The following is a 20,061-nucleotide window of genomic DNA, read 5'->3' as shown; positions in this document are numbered from 1 at the left end:
CACCCTCTCAATCAGTACCCTCCCATATAATTTCCCAGGAATACTCGAACAGACTTATACCTCTATAATTTGAATACTCACCTTTATCCCCTTTGCCTTTGTACAATGGCACTATGCATGCATTCCACCAATCCTCAGGCACTTCACCATGAGCCATACATACATTAAATATCCTTACCAGCCAGTCAACAACACAGTCACCCCATTTTTTAATAAATTCCACTGCAATACCATCCAAACCCACCGCCTTGCCAGCTTTCATCTTCCGCAAAGCTTTCACTACCTCTTCTCTGTTTACCAAATCATTCTTCCTGACCCTCTCACTTCATACACAACCTCGACCAAAACACCCCATATATGCCACTCTATCATCTAACACATTCAACAAACCTTCAAAATACTCACTCCATCTTCTCACACCACCACTACTTGTTATTACCTCCCCAATTGCCCCCTTCACCGATGTACCCATTTGTTCTCTTGTCTTACTTTATTTACCTCCTTCCAAAACATCTTTTTACTCTCCCTAAAATTTAATGATATTCTCTCGCACCAACTCTCATTTGCCCTCGTTTTCACCTCTTGCACCTTTCTCTTGACCTTCTGCCTCTTTCTCTTATACATCTCCCAGTCATTTGCACTATTTCCCTGCAAAAATCATCCAAATGCCTCTCTCTTCTCTTTCACTAATAATCTTACATCTTCATCCCACCACTCACTACCCTTTCTAATCTACCCACCTCCCACGCTTCTCATGCGCAAGCCACCACTGCTTCTTACACTGTATCACATACTCCCACAACTCCTGTTTCAGGAGTAGTGCTACTCCTTCCCTTGCTCTTGTTCTCTCACCAACCCCTGACTTTACTCCCAAAACATTCCCAAACCACTCTTTCCCTTTACCATTGTGCTTCGTTTCACTCAGAGACAAAATATCCCGGTTCCTTTCCTCGAATATACTACCTATCTCTCCTTTTTTCACATCTTGCTTACATCCACACACATTTAGACACCCCAGTCTGAGCCTTCGAGGAGGATGAGCACTCCTCACATGACTCCTTCTTCTGTTTCCCCTTTTAGAAAGTTAAGATACAATGAGGGGAGGGTTTCTAGACCCCCACTCCCGTCCCCTTTAATCACCTTCTACGACACGTGGGGAATGTGTGGGAAGTATTCTTTCTCCCCTATCCCCGGGAATGTATATATGATAGAGTGTAAGAAAGTAAACTCTAGATTGATATGGGTAAAACTGAAAGTTGATGGAGAGAGATGGGTGATTATTGGTGCATATGCACCTGGGCATGAGAAGAAAGATCATGAGAGGCAAGTGTTTTGGGAGCAGCTGAATGAGTGTGTTAGTGGTTTTGATGCACGAGACCGGGTTATAGTGATGGGTGATTTGAATGCAAAGGTTAGTAATGTGGCAGTTGAGGGAATAAGTGGTATACATGGGGTGTTCAGTGTTGTAAATGGAAATGGTGAAGAGCTTGTAGATTTATGTGCTGAAAAAGGACTGGTGATTGGGAATACCTGGTTTAAAAAGAGAGATATACATAAGTATACATATGTAAGTAGGAGAGATGGCCAGAGAGCATTATTGGATTACGTGCACGCGAGAGACTTTTGGATATTAACGTACTGAGAGGTGCAACTGGAGGGATGTCTGATCATTATCTTGTGGAGGCGAAGGTGAAGATTTGTAGGGGTGAAGAGAGTGGTGAGAGTAAGTGAGCTTGGGAAGGAGACTTGTGTGAGGAAGTACCAGGAGAGACTGAGTACAGAATGGAAGAAGGTGAGAACAAAGGAGGTAAGGGGAGTTGGGGAGGAATGGGATGTATTTAGGGAAGCAGTGATGGCTTGTGCAAAAGATGCTTGTGGCATGAGAAGAGTGGGAGGTGGGCAGATTAGAAAGGGTAGTGAGTGGTGGGATGAAGAAGTAAGATTATTAGTGAAAGAATAGAGAGGCATTTGGACGATTTCTGCATGGAAATAATGCAAACGAGTGGGAGATGTATAAAAGAAAGAGGCAGGAGGTCAAGAGAAAGGTAAATAGAGTGTGTAAGACAAGGAAACGAACGGGAACGTCAGTGAAGGGGGCTAATGGGGAGGTGATAACAATTAGTGGTGATGTGAGAAGGAGATGGAGTGAGTATTTTGAAGGTTTGTTGAATGTGTTTGATGATAGAGTGGCAGATATAGGGTGTTTTGGTTGAGGTGGTTTGCAAAAAGAGAGGGTTAGGGAAAATGATCTGGTAAACAGAGAAGAGGTAGTAAAAGCACTGCGGAAGATAAAAGCCGGCAAGGCAATGGGTTTGGATGGTATTGCAGTGGAATTTATTAAAAAAGGGGGTGACTGTATTGTTGACTGGTTGGTAAGGTTATTTAATGTATGTATGATTCATGGTGAGGTGCCTGAGAATTGGCAAAATGCTTGCATAGTGCCATAGTACAAAGACAAAGGGGTTAAGAGTGAGTGCTCAAATTACTGAGGTATAAGTTTGTTGAGTATTTCTGGTAAATTATATGGGAGGGTATTGATTGAGAGGGTGAAGGCATGTACAGAACAACAGATTGAGGAAGAGCAGTGTGGTTTCAGAAGTGGTGGAGGATGTGTGGATCAGGTGTTTGCTTTGAAGAATGTATGTGAGAAATACTTAGAAAAGCAAATGGATTTGTATGTAGCATTTATGGATATGGAGAAGGCATATGATAGAGTTGATAGAGATGCTCTGTGGAAGGTATTAAGAATATATGGTGTGGGAGGCAAGTTGTTAGAAGCAGTGAAAAGTTTCTATCGAGGATGTAAGGCATGTGTATATGTAGGAAGAGAGGAAAGTGATTGGTTCTCAGTGAATGTAGGTTTGCGGCAGGGATGTGTGATGTCTCCATGGTTGTTTAATTTGTTTATGAATGAGGTTGTTAGGGAGGTGAATGCAAGAGTTTTGGAAAGAGGGGCAAGTATGCAGTCTGTTGTGGATGAGAGAACTTACTCGATCAAACCACCTCACACCACATATTGTCCTCAAAAATCCCATTTCCAGCACAGCCACCCTCCTGCGCACAACTCTATCCATAGCCAGCGCCTCACAACCATACAACATTGTTGGAACCACTATTCCTTCAAACATACCCATTTTTGCTTTCTGAGATAATATTCTCGACTTCCACACATTCTTCAAGGATCCCAGAACTTTCGCCCCCTCCCCCACACTATGATTCACTTCCGCTTCCATGGTTCCATCCGCTGCCAAATCCACTCCCAGATATCTAAAACACTTTACTTCCTCCAGTTTTTCTCCATTCAAACTTACCTCCCAATTTACTTGACCCTCAACCCTAGTGTACCTAATAACCTTACTCTTATTCACATTTACTCTCAACTTTCTTCTTTCACACACTTTACCAAACTCAGTCACTAGCTTCTGCAGTTTCTCACATGAATCAGCCACCAGCGCTGTATCATCGGCGAACAACTGACTCACTTCCCAAGCTCTCTCATCCACAACAGACTGCATACTTGCCCCTCTTTCCAAAACTCTTGCATTCATCTCCCTAACAACCCCATCCATTAACAAATTAAACAACCATGGAGACATCACACACCCCTGCCGCATTACATATATATATATATATATATATATATATATATATATATATATATATATATATATATATATATATATATATATATATATATATTATTTTTTATATTTTTATTATACTTTGTCGCTGTCTCCCGCGTTTGCGAGGTAGCGCAAGGAAACAGACGAAAGAAATGGCCCAACCCCCCCCCCCCATACACATGTATATACATACGTCCACACACGCAAATATACATACCTACACAGCTTTCCATGGTTTACCCCAGACGCTTCACATGCCTTGATTCAATCCACTGACAGCACGTCAACCCCGGTATACCACATCGCTCCAATTCACTCTATTTCCTTGCCCTCCTTTCACCCTCCTGCATGTTCAGGCCCCGATCACACAAAATCTTTTTCACTCCATCTTTCCACCTCCAATTTGGTCTCCCTCTTCTCATTCCCTCCACCTCTGACACATATATCCTCTTGGTCAATCTTTCCTCACTCATTCTCTCCATGTGCCCAAACCACTTCAAAACACCCTCTTCTGCTCTCTCAACCACGCTCTTTTTATTTCCACACATCTCTCTTACCCTTACGTTACTCACTCGATCAAACCACCTCACACCACACATTGTCCTCAAACATCTCATTTCCAGCACATCCATCCTCCTGCGCACAACTCTATCCATAGCCCACGCCTCGCAACCATACAACATTGTTGGAACCACTATTCCTTCAAACATACCCATTTTTGCTTTCCGAGATAATGTTCTCGACTTCCACACATTCTTCAAGGCCCCCAGAATTTTCGCCCCCTCCCCCACCCTATGATCCACTTCCGCTTCCATGGTTCCATCCGCTGCCAGATTCACTCCCAGATATCTAAAACACTTCACTTCCTCCAGTTTTTCTCCATTCAAACTCACCTCCCAATTGACTTGACCCTCAACCCTACTGTACCTAATAACCTTGCTCTTATTCACATTTACTCTTAACTTTCTTCTTCCACACACTTTACCAAACTCAGTCACCAGCTTCTGCAGTTTCTCACATGAATCAGCCACCAGCGCTGTATCATCAGCGAACAACAACTGACTCACTTCCCAAGCTCTCTCATCCCCAACAGACTTCATACTTGCCCCTCTTTCCAAAACTCTTGCATTTACCTCCCTAACAACCCCATCCATAAACAAATTAAACAACCATGGAGACATCACACACCCCTGCCGCAAACCTACATTCACTGAGAACCAATCACTTTCCTCTCTTCCTACACGTACACATGCCTTACATCCTCGATAAAAACTTTTCACTGCTTCTAACAACTTTCCTTCCACACCATATATTCTTAATACCTTCCACAGAGCATCTCTATCAACTCTATCATATGCCTTCTCCAGATCCATAAATGCTACATACAAATCCATTTGCTTTTCTAAGTATTTCTCACATACATTCTTCAAAGCAAACACCTGATCCACACATCCTCTACCACTTCTGAAACCACACTGCTCTTCCCCAATCTGATGCTCTGTACATGCCTTCACCCTCTCAATCAATACCCTCCCATATAATTTACCAGGAATACTCAACAAACTTATACCTCTGTAATTTGAGCACTCACTCTTATCCCCTTTGCCTTTGTACAATGGCACTATGCACGCATTCCGCCAATCCTCAGGCACCTCACCATGAGTCATACATACATTAAATAACCTTACCAACCAGTCAACAATACAGTCACCCCCTTTTTTAATAAATTCCACTGCAATACCATCCAAACCTGCTGCCTTGCCGGCTTTCATCTTCCGCAAAGCTTTCACTACCTCTTCTCTGTTTACCAAATCATTTTCCCTAACCCTCTCACTTTGCACACCACCTCGACCAAAACACCCTATATCTGCCACTCTATCATCAAACACATTCAACAAACCTTCAAAATACTCACTCCATCTCCTTCTCACATCACCACTACTTGTTATCACCTCCCCATTTGCGCCCTTCACTGAAGTTCCCATTTGCTCCCTTGTCTTACGCACTTTATTTACCTCCTTCCAGAACATCTTTTTATTCTCCCTAAAATTTAATGATACTCTCTCACCCCAACTCTCATTTGCCCTTTTTTTCACCTCTTGCACCTTTCTCTTGACCTCCTGTCTCTTTCTTTTATACATCTCCCACTCAATTGCATTTTTTCCCTGCAAAAATCGTCCAAATGCCTCTCTCTTCTCTTTCACTAATACTCTTACTTCTTCATCCCACCACTCACTACCCTTTCTAATCAACCCACCTCCCACTCTTCTCATGCCACAAGCATCTTTTGCGCAATCCATCACTGATTCCCTAAATACATCCCATTCCTCCCCCTTCAATCCATTCCCAGCCCCACAGGATACAGCTTCACCATCTCCCACTTCATCTAAGTAATGCCAGGAAAACTAACAAATAGGACCACATTTGTTCACACAGTTTCTAGTTGTCATGTGTAATGCACCAAAACCACAGCTGCCAATCCACATCCAGGCCCCACAGACCTTTCCATTGTTTACTCCAGATGTTTCATAAGCCCTGGCTCAGTCCATTGACAGCACGTCAACCCCAGTATACCCTCACCCTCCTGCAAGTTCAGGACCCAATCATTCAAAAGAAATTTCATTCCATCCTTCCACCTCCAAATTGGTCTCCTGCTTCTCCTTCTTCCCTCTGCCTCTTGACACTTATGTCCTTTTTGTCAGTCTGTCCTCACTCATTCTCTCCATGTGACCAAACCATTTCAACATACCCTCTTCTGCTCTCTCAACCACACTTTTTACTACCACACCTCTCTTACCCTTTCATTACTTACTCGAACAAAACACCTCACATCACATACTGTCCTTAAACATTTCCAACACATCAACCCTCCTCTATACAACCCTATCTATAGCCCATGCCTCACAACCATATAATATTGTTGGAACTGCTATTCCTTCAAAGATCCCATTTTTGTACTCCAAGATAACGTTCTCTCTTTCCACACATTCTTCACTGGTCCCAGAACATTTGCCCCCTACCACGCCCTATAACTTCTCCCACTTCAGTGGTTCCAATCGCTGCTAAGTCCACTCCCAGATACTTAAAACACTTTACTTCCTCCAACTTTTCTCCATTCAAATTCACATTTACTCTCAGCTTTCTCCTTTCACACACTTTTCCAAACTCAGTCACCAACTTCTGCAGTTTCTCACTCGAATCAGCCATCAGTGCTGTATCATCAGCAACAAGATTTGAATCACTTCCCAGGCCCTCTCATCCCCAACAGACTGCATACTCGCCCCTCTCTCCAAATTTGTATGTACCTCCCTAACCGCCCCATCCATAAACAAATTAATCAACCATAGGGACATCATACACCCCTGCCACAGACCAAACTTCACTGGGAACCAGTCACACTCCTCTCTTCCTACTTATGCACATACCTTACACCCTTGATAAAAACTTCTCAATGTTTCTAAGCTTACCTCCCACACCATATATTTTTATGACCTTCCACAAAGCATCTCTATCAACCCTATCATACTCCTTCTCCAGACCCATAAATGCTGTATGCACATCCATCTGCTTTTTTAAGTATTTCTCATATATTCTTCAAAATAAATACCTGATCCACAAATCCTCTACCACTTCTAAATCCTTTCTAATCATGTCAAATAGCAACTTAGTAAAAAGTTCCATTGTTTTACATTCAGTACTTTCAGTTATTTCTGCAGTATGTATTTACTTCAGTTAAACACAAGAACCTGTTAAAAAGCTTCATGAAAATTATTTAACACCAAAATGACTACTCAACTAAACAAACTCATGTCTCCACTGTCAAGATTTGTGCTTATGTTCAATATTTTGACTTTTCCCCCTAAGTGATTTATAATATTTTAAGCAGGTTATTCACCAATTTAACTTACACTTTGAGATAATGACTCACTACCAGTCAAAGGATATTTTAATTTTATTTTTACCATATGCTTCTCATGGACTACAATACTGGTATATTTCTTGTGATATTCAATAAAGCAAGCCCCATTTACATTGGACAAAATGTTGCAAATATCAATACTCCAGTCTCTGATAATTTTGGGATTGGTTTTGATGTATTAATTTGCAGTCTTGCTAATTTTTTTTTTATCTTAAGATCATGCAAGCATTTCTAAATCACTCCTGGATGTAAGTGCAAGACAGCAAAATAACACATGGGCATAAAAGATGACTCTGTTCATCTTTAATAAATTTAAAAACTACATTTTTGAAAATACATAACTGGTAACTTACAAAGGTTTAAACTATGTAACAAATCCAAATGGTTATTTTGTTCAACTTTCCTAACTACAAAAACAAGATAGTTATAAATGACACAAGTACTTGATAGGTATGTTTTTGTCTACATTTTATAGACAAACACCAAAGTGAATTACATTATGTTTTAAGTAAAATAAAATGATGAAGCTAGAGTATCAATGCTGCCTGCCCTCAAGCATTGGTGATACACAATCCCTCTGGCACTGGTTGTACTGGCATTCCACGATAGCTCATTCTGGTTTATCCATTTTCATCTGTAAAAGGCTAAAGGAGACTAAGAAAGTTTACAATCTTTGAGAAACTAAAAAAAAAAAGTATGAGAAAAAACCATTATATTACCTGTATGTGATATCAATAATATTACTTCCCTCCCATACCTCCTCTCTCTCTCTTATGCATCCTAGCCATATTGCATGAAGGTACCATGCTAAACAAGGATTGGGGCTCTTTTAAAAGAGAAATCCATTACTTTATGTGCAGTCAATCATAAAATCATCATCCTCTTTCATTTCTTTTTCAAGCATCTGAGCAATGATGAGACACTGTGGCATTGGGCAATGACATGGAACTTGGTGCTCCTCTGTTTCTGGATCCAGCATTTCAACAGTCATTGTATAATGACGCACATTGTTGTCACTTTGAGCTAATATGAGCTTCCATCCAACTACTTCATCCTGTTCAACTTCATAACCAAAACTGGGCTGTACTATTGGCTCATTAATTGCCTGTTCCATGACATGGGTTGTGTCCTTACAAAATTTTTCATGACAATTTGCTTGCTGATTACATGGCATATTACTATGTCTAGTTTCATTACAAAAAAGTTTATTTCCTGAATTTTCTGTGCCAGTATGTAAATCTCCTTCATTGTATACATCTTGGGATGTTAGTTTCAATTCTTGATTAGTCTCATCTGCTCCATATCCTAGAACAACAACAGTTTGTTTCCAGTGTGTACCTGGACTGAATGGTGATGTTGAAAGTTTTACCAAAGATCCAAATTCTTTTCCATCTTCATCAAAGTCTCGGCCATCAAAATCACATTCAAACCAGAGACATAGTCCTTGATAAGTCCCAGATTTAGTAATGGCAACAAAAGATGCTTCAGCAAAGAACTTCACTTCCTCCTCTGTCACCCACCGTAGATTAAATTTCTTAACACAGCTTGGTTCTGCAAGTAAGTCAGATTGTGGAATGAGACGCACTTCTGGTTTCGTCATTTTGGACTTCAAAGCATAATGTTTCACGGCAGACATATTAAATCCATATACATTATCCCAAAAACTTATTTGTTCTTCATAGAGATGCTTTAATGAGCATGGACAAGCATAAATTCTTGCTTCTGAAGGGAAGACTGTGCCATCCTCAGCGAGAAAGTGCTCTCTAGCTTGTATTACAGAATTTAACATTGATTCATGTAGGAGATAAAAGCCCATCCACTCAGAAACAATGATATCTACTTTTTCATTTCCAGGAAGAGAAATGTCCTCAACTTTGGAATGATAGATGTGGATGATATCTGCAAACCCATTGTCATCCGCAACCTTCTGAATAACAGCAGCCATACCACTAGCTTCAACAGCATAAACTTTCTTGGCCCCAGCTGCAGCCATGAACAGAGACAGAATACCTGAAATTAACCATACACTTTCTTTCAGAAACCTTAAAATGTCAAAAGCAGCAAAAAGTCTGATTAGAATACAAATATATTACAGCACTAACCAATCTGGATAATGTAGTACATTCTTTTTCAACTGAAATTAACCAGTATTAACCCATTAAAGGTGGGCGATGTTACCAAACTTTCATACAATAAAAACTGGGCAACGTTACATAACACTGGGCCATTTTGCATCATATTTGTTATTTGAATTATGGTAATGAGGCATCACTGTCATCTACTATATGACCTGTTTACCCATCGCTGTAAACAGCTACCCTTGCTTATCCATCCGTGATCAGCGCCAGTATTAGCTGTTACCTAATGTTCCTACAGTAGTAGGTGGGCAATGCTACATAATGTTGGGCCCTCTTGTGTTGTAATACGGTGAAATTGGATGTGACATCTCTGAAATATAAATAGATGTACATAGCAGTTATAAACAAATGCATAAATGATAAATTTAGTATAAAACATGTCCCAGGTGTGCCTGATAAGCTGCCCATCCTGGGTCCTCCTGTGCTACTCCTTCCCTCCTCTCACAGCCAACTAAGTTGTGGTATCACGTAACACCTCTTACCTTCATTTTCATCTAATTTTATAATTATGTATGTATTGGCTTGTTCCTTGATACTTTATCACTAAACGGTGTAAAAAAATGTCTTCCACCTTTATTGTGTTAATCATATCCATATTAAACCCATCCAAAATGAATGTCTTTAACCTACACCATAAAACATGCATAGTTATTAAATGTAAAACTGTCATCACTTGTGACTTATACAGGCTTTTATTTTGCAAATATCTTGAAATTCATATTTTCTGTTCTGACTAACCTGTGCCTGCTCCAACATCCATAGCAACCTTTCCTTGGAAAAGATGTTTGTTGCTGTTGATAGCATCGTAATATGCTTTGGTTCGAGGAGAATCGGTCACCATCAATCTGTGGATCTACGAAGACTGCTCAGTTGTATAACCAAATTTTAACATATACTGATATTCAAGTTGTACCTACCAGTGTGTATGCAAAACCAAAATCAATACTTAGTAGCACAATCTCCCAATATTACCACAAATTTTCTACTCTAAATTTAACAAAGATACACAGTGCCATAACTACATTTGAAAATATATAGAGAGCTGGAGCAAGATAAGCCTTATGATAAATAATATCCAATCATGCTAACATATTCTACAGCTACTCTAGATATTTAGTGCCCCATCAGTACAGCAATTTTCAGTAAATTTGAAAAAAATTATTTTCATTTATTTATTTTGCTTTGCCGCTGTCTCCCGCGTTAGCAAGGTAGCGCAAGGAAACCAACAAAAAAGAATAGCCCAACCCACCCTCTTACACATGTATATACATACACGTCCACACACAGCACATATACATACCTATACATCTCAATGTATACATATATATATATACACACACAGACATATACATATATACCCATGTACATAATTCATAGTCTGCCTTTATTCGTTCCCATCGCCACCCCGCCACAAATGGAATAACAACACCCTCCCCCCTCATGTGTGCGAGGTAGCACTAGGAAAAGACAACACTCAGTCTCTAGCAGTCATGTAATAATGCACTGAAACCACAGCTCCCTTTCCACATCCAGGTCCCACAGAACTTTCCATGGTTTACCCTAGACGCTTCACATGCCCTGGTTCAATCCATTGACAGCACATCGACCCAGGTATACCACATCATTCCAATTCTCTCTATTCCTTGTACGCCTTTCACCCTCCTGCATGTTCAGGCCCCGATCATTCAAAAATTTTTTCACTCCATCTTTCCCCTGGGGATAGGGGAGAAAGAATACTTCCCACTCATTCCTCACGTGTCGTAGAAGGCAACTAAAGGAGACGGGAGTGGGGGGCTAGAAACCCTCCCCTCCTTGTATTTTAACTTTCTGAAAGGGGAAATTTGAAAAAAAATTCTATTAATTTCCTATTCTTACCATTTGGAATGGCTTATTATTTTTTCTGAACAAAATTTGTTAAAATTTTGTTATTAGAATTTATTAAAAAAGGGGGTGACTGTATTATTGACTGGTTGGTAAGGTTATTTCATGTATGTATGACTAATGGTGAGGTGCCTGAGGATTGGCGGAATGCGTGCATAGTGCCATTGTACAAAGGCAAAGGGGATAAGAGTGAGTGCTCAAATTACAGAGGTATAAGTTTGTTGAGTATTCCTGGTAAATTATATGGGAGGGTATTGATTGAGAGGGTGAAGGCATGTACAGAGCATCAGATTGGGGAAGAGAAGTGTGGTTTCAGAAGTGGTAGAGGATGTGTGGATCAGGTGTTTGCTTTGAAGAATGTATGTGAGAAATACTTAGAAAAGCAAATGGATTTGTATGTACCATTTATGGGTCTGAAGAAGGCATATGATAGAGTTGATAGAGATGCTCTGTGGAAGGTATTAAGAATATATGGTGTGGGAGGAAAGTTGTTAGAAGCAGTGAAAAGTTTTTATCGAGGATGTAAGGCATGTGTACGTGTAGGAAGAGAGGAAAGTGATTGGTTCTCAGTGAATGTAGGTTTGCGGCAGGGGTGTGTGATGTCTCCATGGTTGTTTAATTTGTTTATGGATGGGGTTGTTAGGGAGGTGAATGCAAGAGTTTTGGAAAGAGGGGCAAGTATGAAGTCTGTTGGGGATGAGAGAGCTTGGGAAGTGAGTCAGTTGTTGTTCGCTGATGATACAGCGCTGGTGGCTGATTCATGTGAGAAACTGCAGAAGCTGGTGACTGAGTTTGGTAAAGTGTGTGAAAGAAGAAAGTTAAGAGTAAATGTGAATAAGAGCAAGGTTATTAGGTACAGTAGGGTTGAGGGTCAAGTCAATTGGGAGGTGAGTTTGAATGGAGAAAAACTGGAGGAAGTAAAGTCTTTTAGATATCTGGGAGTGGATCTGGCAGCGGATGGAACCATGGAAGCGGAAGTGGATCATAGGATGGGGGAGGGGGTGAAAATTCTGGGAGCCTTGAAGAATGTGTGGAAGTCAAGAACATTATCTCGGAAAGCAAAAATGGGTATGTTTGAAGGAATAGTGGTTCCAACAATGTTGTATGGTTGCGAGGCGTGGGCTATGGATAGAGTGGTGCGCAGGAGGATGGATGTGCTGGAAATGAGATGTTTGAGGACAATGTGTGGTGTGAGGTGGTTTGATCGAGTAAGTAACGTAAGGGTAAGAGAGATGTGTGGAAATAAAAAGAGCGTGGTTGAGAGAGCAGAAGAGGGTGTTTTGAAATGGTTTGGGCACATGGAGAGAATGAGTGAGGAAAAATTGACCCAGAGGATATATGTGTCGGAGGTGGAGGGAACGAGGAGAAGAGGGAGACCAAATTGGAGGTGGAAAGATGGAGTGAAAAAGATTTTGTGTGATCGGGGCCTGAACATGCAGGAGGGTGAAAGGAGGGCAAGGAATAGAGTGAATTGGAGCGATGTGGTATACCGGGGTTGACGTGCTGTCAGTGGATTGAATCAGGGCATGTGAAGCGTCTGGGGTAAACCATGGAAAGCTGTGTAGGTATGTATATTTGCGTGTGTGGACGTATGTATATACATGTGTATGGAGGTGGGTTGGGCCATTTCTTTCATCTGTTTCCTTGCGCTACCTCGCAAACGCGGGAGACAGCGACAAAGCAAAAAAAAAAAATATATATATATATATATATATATATATATATATATATATATATATATAATAATAATAATAAAAACATATATATATATATATATTATTTTTTTTTTATTATACTTTGTCGCTGTCTCCCGCGTTTGCGAGGTAGCTCAAGGAAACAGACGAAAGAAATGGCCCAACCCCCCCCCCATACACATGTATATACATACGTCCACACACGCAAATATACATACCTACACAGCTTTCCATGGTTTACCCCAGACGCTTCACATGCCCTGATTCAATCCACTGACAGCACGTCAACCCCGGTATACCACATCGCTCCAATTCACTCTATTCCTTGCCCTCCTTTCACCCTCCTGCATGTTCAGGCCCCGATCACACAAAATCTTTTTCACTCCATCTTTCCACCTCCAATTTGGTCTCCCTCTTCTCCTCGTTCCCTCCACCTCCGACACATATATCCTCTGGGTCAATTTTTCCTCACTCATTCTCTCCATGTGCCCAAACCATTTCAAAACACCCTCTTCTGCTCTCTCAACCACGCTCTTTTTATTTCCACACATCTCTCTTACCCTTACGTTACTTACTCGATCAAACCACCTCACACCACACATTGTCCTCAAACATCTCATTTCCAGCACATCCATCCTCCTGCGCACCACTCTATCCATAGCCCACGCCTCGCAACCATACAACATTGTTGGAACCACTATTCCTTCAAACATACCCATTTTTGCTTTTCGAGATAATGTTCTCGACTTCCACACATTCTTCAAGGCCCCCAGAATTTTCACCCCCTCCCCCACTCTATGATCCACTTCCGCTTCCATGGTTCCATCCGCTGCCAGATCCACTCCCAGATATCTAAAACACTTCACTTCCTCCAGTTTTTCTCCATTCAAACTCACCTCCCAATTGACTTGACCCTCAACCCTACTGTACCTAATAACCTTGCTCTTATTCACATTTACTCTTAACTTTCTTCTTCCACACACTTTACCAAACTCAGTCACCAGCTTCTGCAGTTTCTCACATGGATCTGGAGAAGGCATATGATAGAGTTGATAGAGATGCTCTGTGGAAGGTATTAAGAATATATGGTGTGGGAGGAAAGTTGTTAGAAGCAGTGAAAAGTTTTTATCGAGGATGTAAGGCATGTGTACGTGTAGGAAGAGAGGAAAGTGATTGGTTCTCAGTGAATGTAGGTTTGCGGCAGGGGTGTGTGATGTCTCCATGGTTGTTTAATTTGTTTATGGATGGGGTTGTTAGGGAGGTAAATGCAAGAGTTTTGGAAAGAGGGGCAAGTATGAAGTCTGTTGGGGATGAGAGAGCTTGGGAAGTGAGTCAGTTGTTGTTCGCTGATGATATATATATATATATATATATATATATATATATATATATATATATATATATATATATATATATATATTCATTATACTTTGTTGCTGTCTCCCGCGTTAGCGAGGTAGCGCAACGAAACAGACAAAAGAATTGCCCAACCCACCCACTTACATATGTATATACATACAGGTCCACATACATATACATACCTAAACATCTCAACGTATACATATATATATATATATATATATATATATATATATATATATATATATATATATATATATATATATCTTTCTTTCTTTTAAACTATTCGCCATTTCCCACGTTAGCGAGGTAGCGTTAAGAACAGAGGACTGGTCCTTTGAGGGAATACCCTCACCTGGCCCAATTCTCTGTTCCTTCTTTTGGAAAATTAAAAAAAAAAACGAGAAGGGAGGATTTCCAGCCCCCCGCTCCCTCCCCTTTTAGTCGCCTTCTACGACACGCAGGGAATACGTGGGAAGTATTCTTAATCCCCTATCCCCTGGGATATATATATATATATATATATATATATATATATATATATATATATATATATATATATATATATATATATATATAACCTTGCTCTTATTCACATTTACTCTTAAATTTCTTCTTCCACACACTTTACCAAACTCAGTCACCAGCTTCTGCAGTTTCTCACATGAATCAGGCACCAGCGCTGTATCATCAGCGAACAACAACTGACTCACTTCCCAATCTCTCTCATCTCCAACAGACTTCATACTTGCCCCTCTTTCCAAAACTCTTGCATTTACCTCCCTAACAACCCCATCCATAAACAAATTAAACAACCATGGAGACATCACACACCCCTGCCGCAAACCTACATTCACTGAGAACCAATCACTTTCCTCTCTTCCTACACGTACACATGCCTTACATCCTCGATAAAAACTTTTCACTGCTTCTAACAACTTTCCTCCCACACCATATATTCGTAATACCTTCCACAGAGCATCTCTATCAACTCTATCATATGCCTTCTCCAGATCCATAAATGCTACATACAAATCCATTTGCTTTTCTAAGTATTTCTCACATACATTCTTCAAAGCAAACACCTGATCCACACATCCTCTACCACTTCTGAAACCACACTGCTCTTCCCCAATCTGATGCTCTGTACATGCCTTCACCCTCTCAATCAATACCCTCCCATATAATTTACCAGGAATACTCAACAAACTTATACCTCTGTAATTTGAGCACTCACTCTTATCCCCTTTGCCTTTGTACAATGGCACTATGCACGCATTCCGCCAATCCTCAGGCACCTCACCATGAGTCATACATACATTAAATAACCTTACCAACCAGTCAACAATACAGTCACCCCCTTTTTTAATAAATTGCACTGCAATACCATCCAAACCTGCTGCCTTGCCGGCTTTCGTCTTCCGCAAAGCTTTCACTACCTCTTCTCTGTTTACCAAATCATTTTCCCTAACCCTCTCACTTTGCACACCACCTCGACCAAAACACCCTATATCTGCCACTCTATCATCAAACACATTCAACAAACCTTCAAAATACTCACTCCATCTCCTTCTCACATCACCACTACATGTTATCACCTCCCCATTTGCGCCCTTCACTGAAGTTCCCATTTGCTCCCTTGTCTTACGCACTTTATTTACCTCCTTCCAGAACATCTTTTCATTCTCCCTAAAATTTAATGATACTCTCTCACCCCAACTCTCATTTGCCCTTTTTTTTCACCTCTTGCACCTTTCTCTTGACCTCCTGTCTCTTTCTTTTATACATCTCCCACTCAATTGCATTTTTTCCCTGCAAAAATCATCCAAATGCCTCTCTCTTCTCTTTCACTAACACTCTTACTTCTTCATCCCACCACTCACTACCCTTTCTAATCAACCCACCTCCCACTCTTCTCATGCCACAAGCATCTTTTGCACAATCCATCACTGATTCCCTAAATACATCCCATTCCTCCCCCACTCCCCTTACCTTTTTAGTTCTCACCTTTTTCCATTCTGTACTCAGTCTCTCCTGGTACTTCCTCACACAGGTCTCCTTCCCAAGCTCACTTACTCTCACCACCCTCTTCACCCCAACATTCACTCTTCTTTTCTGAAAACCCATACAAATCTTCACCTTAGCCTCCACAAGATAATGATCAGACATCCCTCCAGTTGCACCTCTCAGCACATTAACATCCAAAAGTCTCTCTTTCGCACGCCCGTCAATTAATACGTAATCCAATAACGCTCTCTGGCCATCTCTCCTACTTACATAAGCATACTTATGTATATCTCGCTTTTTAAACCAGTATTAGGTACAGTAGGGTTGAGGGTCAAGTCAATTGGGAGGTGAGTTTGAATGGAGAAAAACTGGAGGAAGTGAAGTGTTTTAGATATCTGGGAGTGGATCTAGCAGCGGATGGAACCATGGAAGCGGAAGTGGATCATAGGGTGGGGGAAGGGGCGAAAATTCAGGGGGCCTTGAAGAATGTGTGGAAGTCAAGAACATTATCTCGGAAAGCAAAAATGGGTATGTTTGAAGGAATAGTGGTTCCAACAATGTTGTATGGTTGCGAGGCGTGGGCTATGGATAGAGTTGTGCGCAGGAGGATGGATGTGCTGGAAATGAGATGTTTGAGGACAATGTGTGGTGTGAGGTGGTTTGATCGAGTGAGTAACGTAAGGGTAAGAGAGATGTGTGGAAATAAAAAGAGCGTGGTTGAGAGAGTAGAAGAGGGTGTTTTGAAGTGGTTTGGGCACATGGAGAGAATGAGTGAGGAAAGATTGACCAAGAGGATATATGTGTCGGAGGTGGAGGGAACGAGGAGAAGAGGGAGACCAAATTGGAGGTGGAAAGATGGAGTGAAAAAGATTTTGTGTGATCGGGGCCTGAACATGCAGGAGGGTGAAAGGAGGGCAAGGAATACAGTGAATTGGAGCGATGTGGTATACCGGGGTTGACGTGCTAGCAGTGGATGGAATCAAGGCATGTGAAGCGTCTGGGGTAAACCATGGAAAGCTGTGTAGGTATGTATATTTGCGTGTGTGGACGTATGTATATACATGTGTATGGGGGGGGGTTTGGGCCATTTCTTTCGTCTGTTTCCTTGCGCTACCTCGCAAACGCGGGAGACAGCAACAAAGTATAATAAATATAAAAATATAAATATATATATATATATATATATATATATATATATATATATATATATATATATATATATATATATATTTTTTTTTTTTTTATACTTTGTCGCTGTCTCCCGCGTTTGCGAGGTAGCGCAAGGAAACAGATGAAAGAAATGGCCCAACGACCCCCATACACATGTATATACATACGTCCACACACGCAAATATACATACCTACACAGCTTTCCATGGTTTACCCCAGACGCTTCACATGCCTTGATTCAATCCACTGACAGCACGTCAACCCCGGTATACCACATCGCTCCAATTCACTCTATTCCTTGCCCTCCTTTCACCCTCCTGCATGTTCAGGCCCCGATCACACAAAATCTTTTTCACTCCATCTTTCCACCTCCAATTTGGTCTCCCTCTTCTCCTTGCTCCCTCCACCTCCGACACATATATCCTCTTGGTCAATCTTTCCTCACTCATCCTCTCCATGTGCCCAAACCACTTCAAAACACCCTCTTCTGCTCTCTCAACCATGCTCTTTTTATTTCCACACATCTCTCTTACCCTTACGTTACTCACTCGATCAGACCACCTCACACCACACATTGTCCTCAAACATCTCATTTCCAGCACATCCATCCTCCTGCGCACAACTCTATCCATAGCCCATGCCTCGCAACCATACAACATTGTTGGAACCACTATTCCTTCAAACATACCCATTTTTGCTTTCCGAGATAATGTTCTCGACATCCACACATTCTTCAAGGCCCCCAGAATTTTCGCCCCCTCCCCCACCCTATGATCCACTTCCGCTTCCATGGTTCCATCCGCTGCCAGATCCACTCCCAGATATCTAAAACACTTCACTTACTCCAGTTTTTCTCCATTTAAACTCACCTCCCAATTGACTTGACCCTCAACCCTACTGTACCTAATAACCTTGCTCTTATTCACATTTACTCTTAACTTTCTTCTTCCACACACTTTACCAAACTCAGTCACCAGCTTCTGCAGTTTCTCACATGAATCAGCCACCAGCGCTGTATCATCAGCGAACAACAACTGACTCACTTCCCAAGCTCTCTCATCCCCAACAGACTTCATACTTGCCCCTCTTTCCAAAACTCTTGCATTTACCTCCCTAACAACCCCATCCATAAACAAATTAAACAACCATGGAGACATCACACACCCCTGCTGCAAACCTACATTCACTGAGAACCAATCACTTTCCTCTCTTCCTACACGTACACATGCCTTACATCCTCGATAAAAACTTTTCACTGCTTCTAACAACTTTCCTCCCACACCATATATTCTTAATACCTTCCACAGGGCATCTCTATCAACTCTATCATATGCCTTCTCCAGATCCATAAATGCTACATACAAATCCATTTGCTTTTCTAAGTATTTCTCACATACATTCTTCAAAGCAAACACCTGATCCACACATCCTCTACCACTTCTGAAACCACACTGCTCTTCCCCAATCTGATGCTCTGTACATGCCTTCACCCTCTCAATCAATACCCTCCCATATAATTTACCAGGAATACTCAACAAACTTATACCTCTGTAATTTGAGCACTCACTCTTATCCCCTTTGCCTTTGTACAATGGCACTATGCACGCATTCCGCCAATCCTCAGGCACCTCACCATGAGTCATACATACATTAAATAACCTTACCAACCAGTCAACAATACAGTCACCCCCTTTTTTAATAAATTCCACTGCAATACCATCCAAACCTGCTGCCTTGCCGGCTTTCATCTTCCACAAAGCTTTCACTACCTCTTCTCTGTTTACCAAATCATTTTCCCTAACCCTCTCACTTTGCACACCACCTCGACCAAAACACCCTATATCTGCCACTCTATCATCAAACACATTCAACAAACCTTCAAAATACTCACTCCATCTCCTTCTCACATCACCACTACTTGTTATCACCTCCCCATTTGCGCCCTTCACTGAAGTTCCCATTTGCTCCCTTGTCTTACGCACTTTATTTACCTCCTTCCAGAACATCTTTTTATTCTCCCTAAAATTTAATGATACTCTCTCACCCCAACTCTCATTTGCCCTTTTTTTCACCTCTTGCACCTTTCTCTTGGCCTCCTGTCTCTTTCTTTTATACATCTCCCACTCAATTGCATTTTTTCCCTGCAAAAATCGTCCAAATGCCTCTGTCTTCTCTTTCACTAATACTCTTACTTCTTCATCCCACTACTCACTACCCTTTCTAATCAACCCACCTCCCACTCTTCTCATGCCACAAGCATCTTTTGCGCA

The 20,061-nt window shown here is 41.2% G+C and overlaps 2 protein-coding genes across 4 annotated transcripts in view; one reads left to right on the top strand and one right to left on the bottom strand.

The window, feature by feature from the left end:
- LOC139745930 (actin-related protein 2/3 complex subunit 3-like) overlaps nucleotides 1–10,296 on the top strand; it is a 69,605-nt gene extending 59,309 nt beyond the window's left edge. The window contains exon 5 of the transcript XR_011712021.1: nucleotides 9,397–10,296. The gene's annotated coding sequence lies outside the window, so the exon portion shown is untranslated. The remainder of the gene's footprint in view (nucleotides 1–9,396) is intronic.
- The window catches only part of LOC139745929 (protein arginine N-methyltransferase 1-like), a 59,010-nt gene continuing 46,506 nt past the window's right edge, over nucleotides 7,558–20,061 (bottom strand). For 2 of the 3 annotated variants that reach the window (XM_071656616.1, XM_071656618.1), the window contains 2 exons: nucleotides 10,419–10,533; nucleotides 7,558–9,552 (listed from right to left, as the gene is read on the bottom strand). In XM_071656616.1, coding sequence (XP_071512717.1) covers nucleotides 8,393–9,552; nucleotides 10,419–10,533 — 1,275 coding nt within the window. In that variant the 3' untranslated portion in view covers nucleotides 7,558–8,392. The remainder of the gene's footprint in view (nucleotides 9,553–10,418; nucleotides 10,534–20,061) is intronic. The other variant, XM_071656619.1, reaches the window with a different exon arrangement.

Source organism: Panulirus ornatus, chromosome 63 (assembly GCF_036320965.1).
Source record: "Panulirus ornatus isolate Po-2019 chromosome 63, ASM3632096v1, whole genome shotgun sequence".
NCBI classification, from domain to species: Eukaryota; Metazoa; Arthropoda; class Malacostraca; order Decapoda; family Palinuridae; genus Panulirus; species Panulirus ornatus.
The sequence above is the reverse complement of the archived record's forward strand: the minus strand, read 5'-3'. Positions and strand labels throughout refer to the sequence as shown.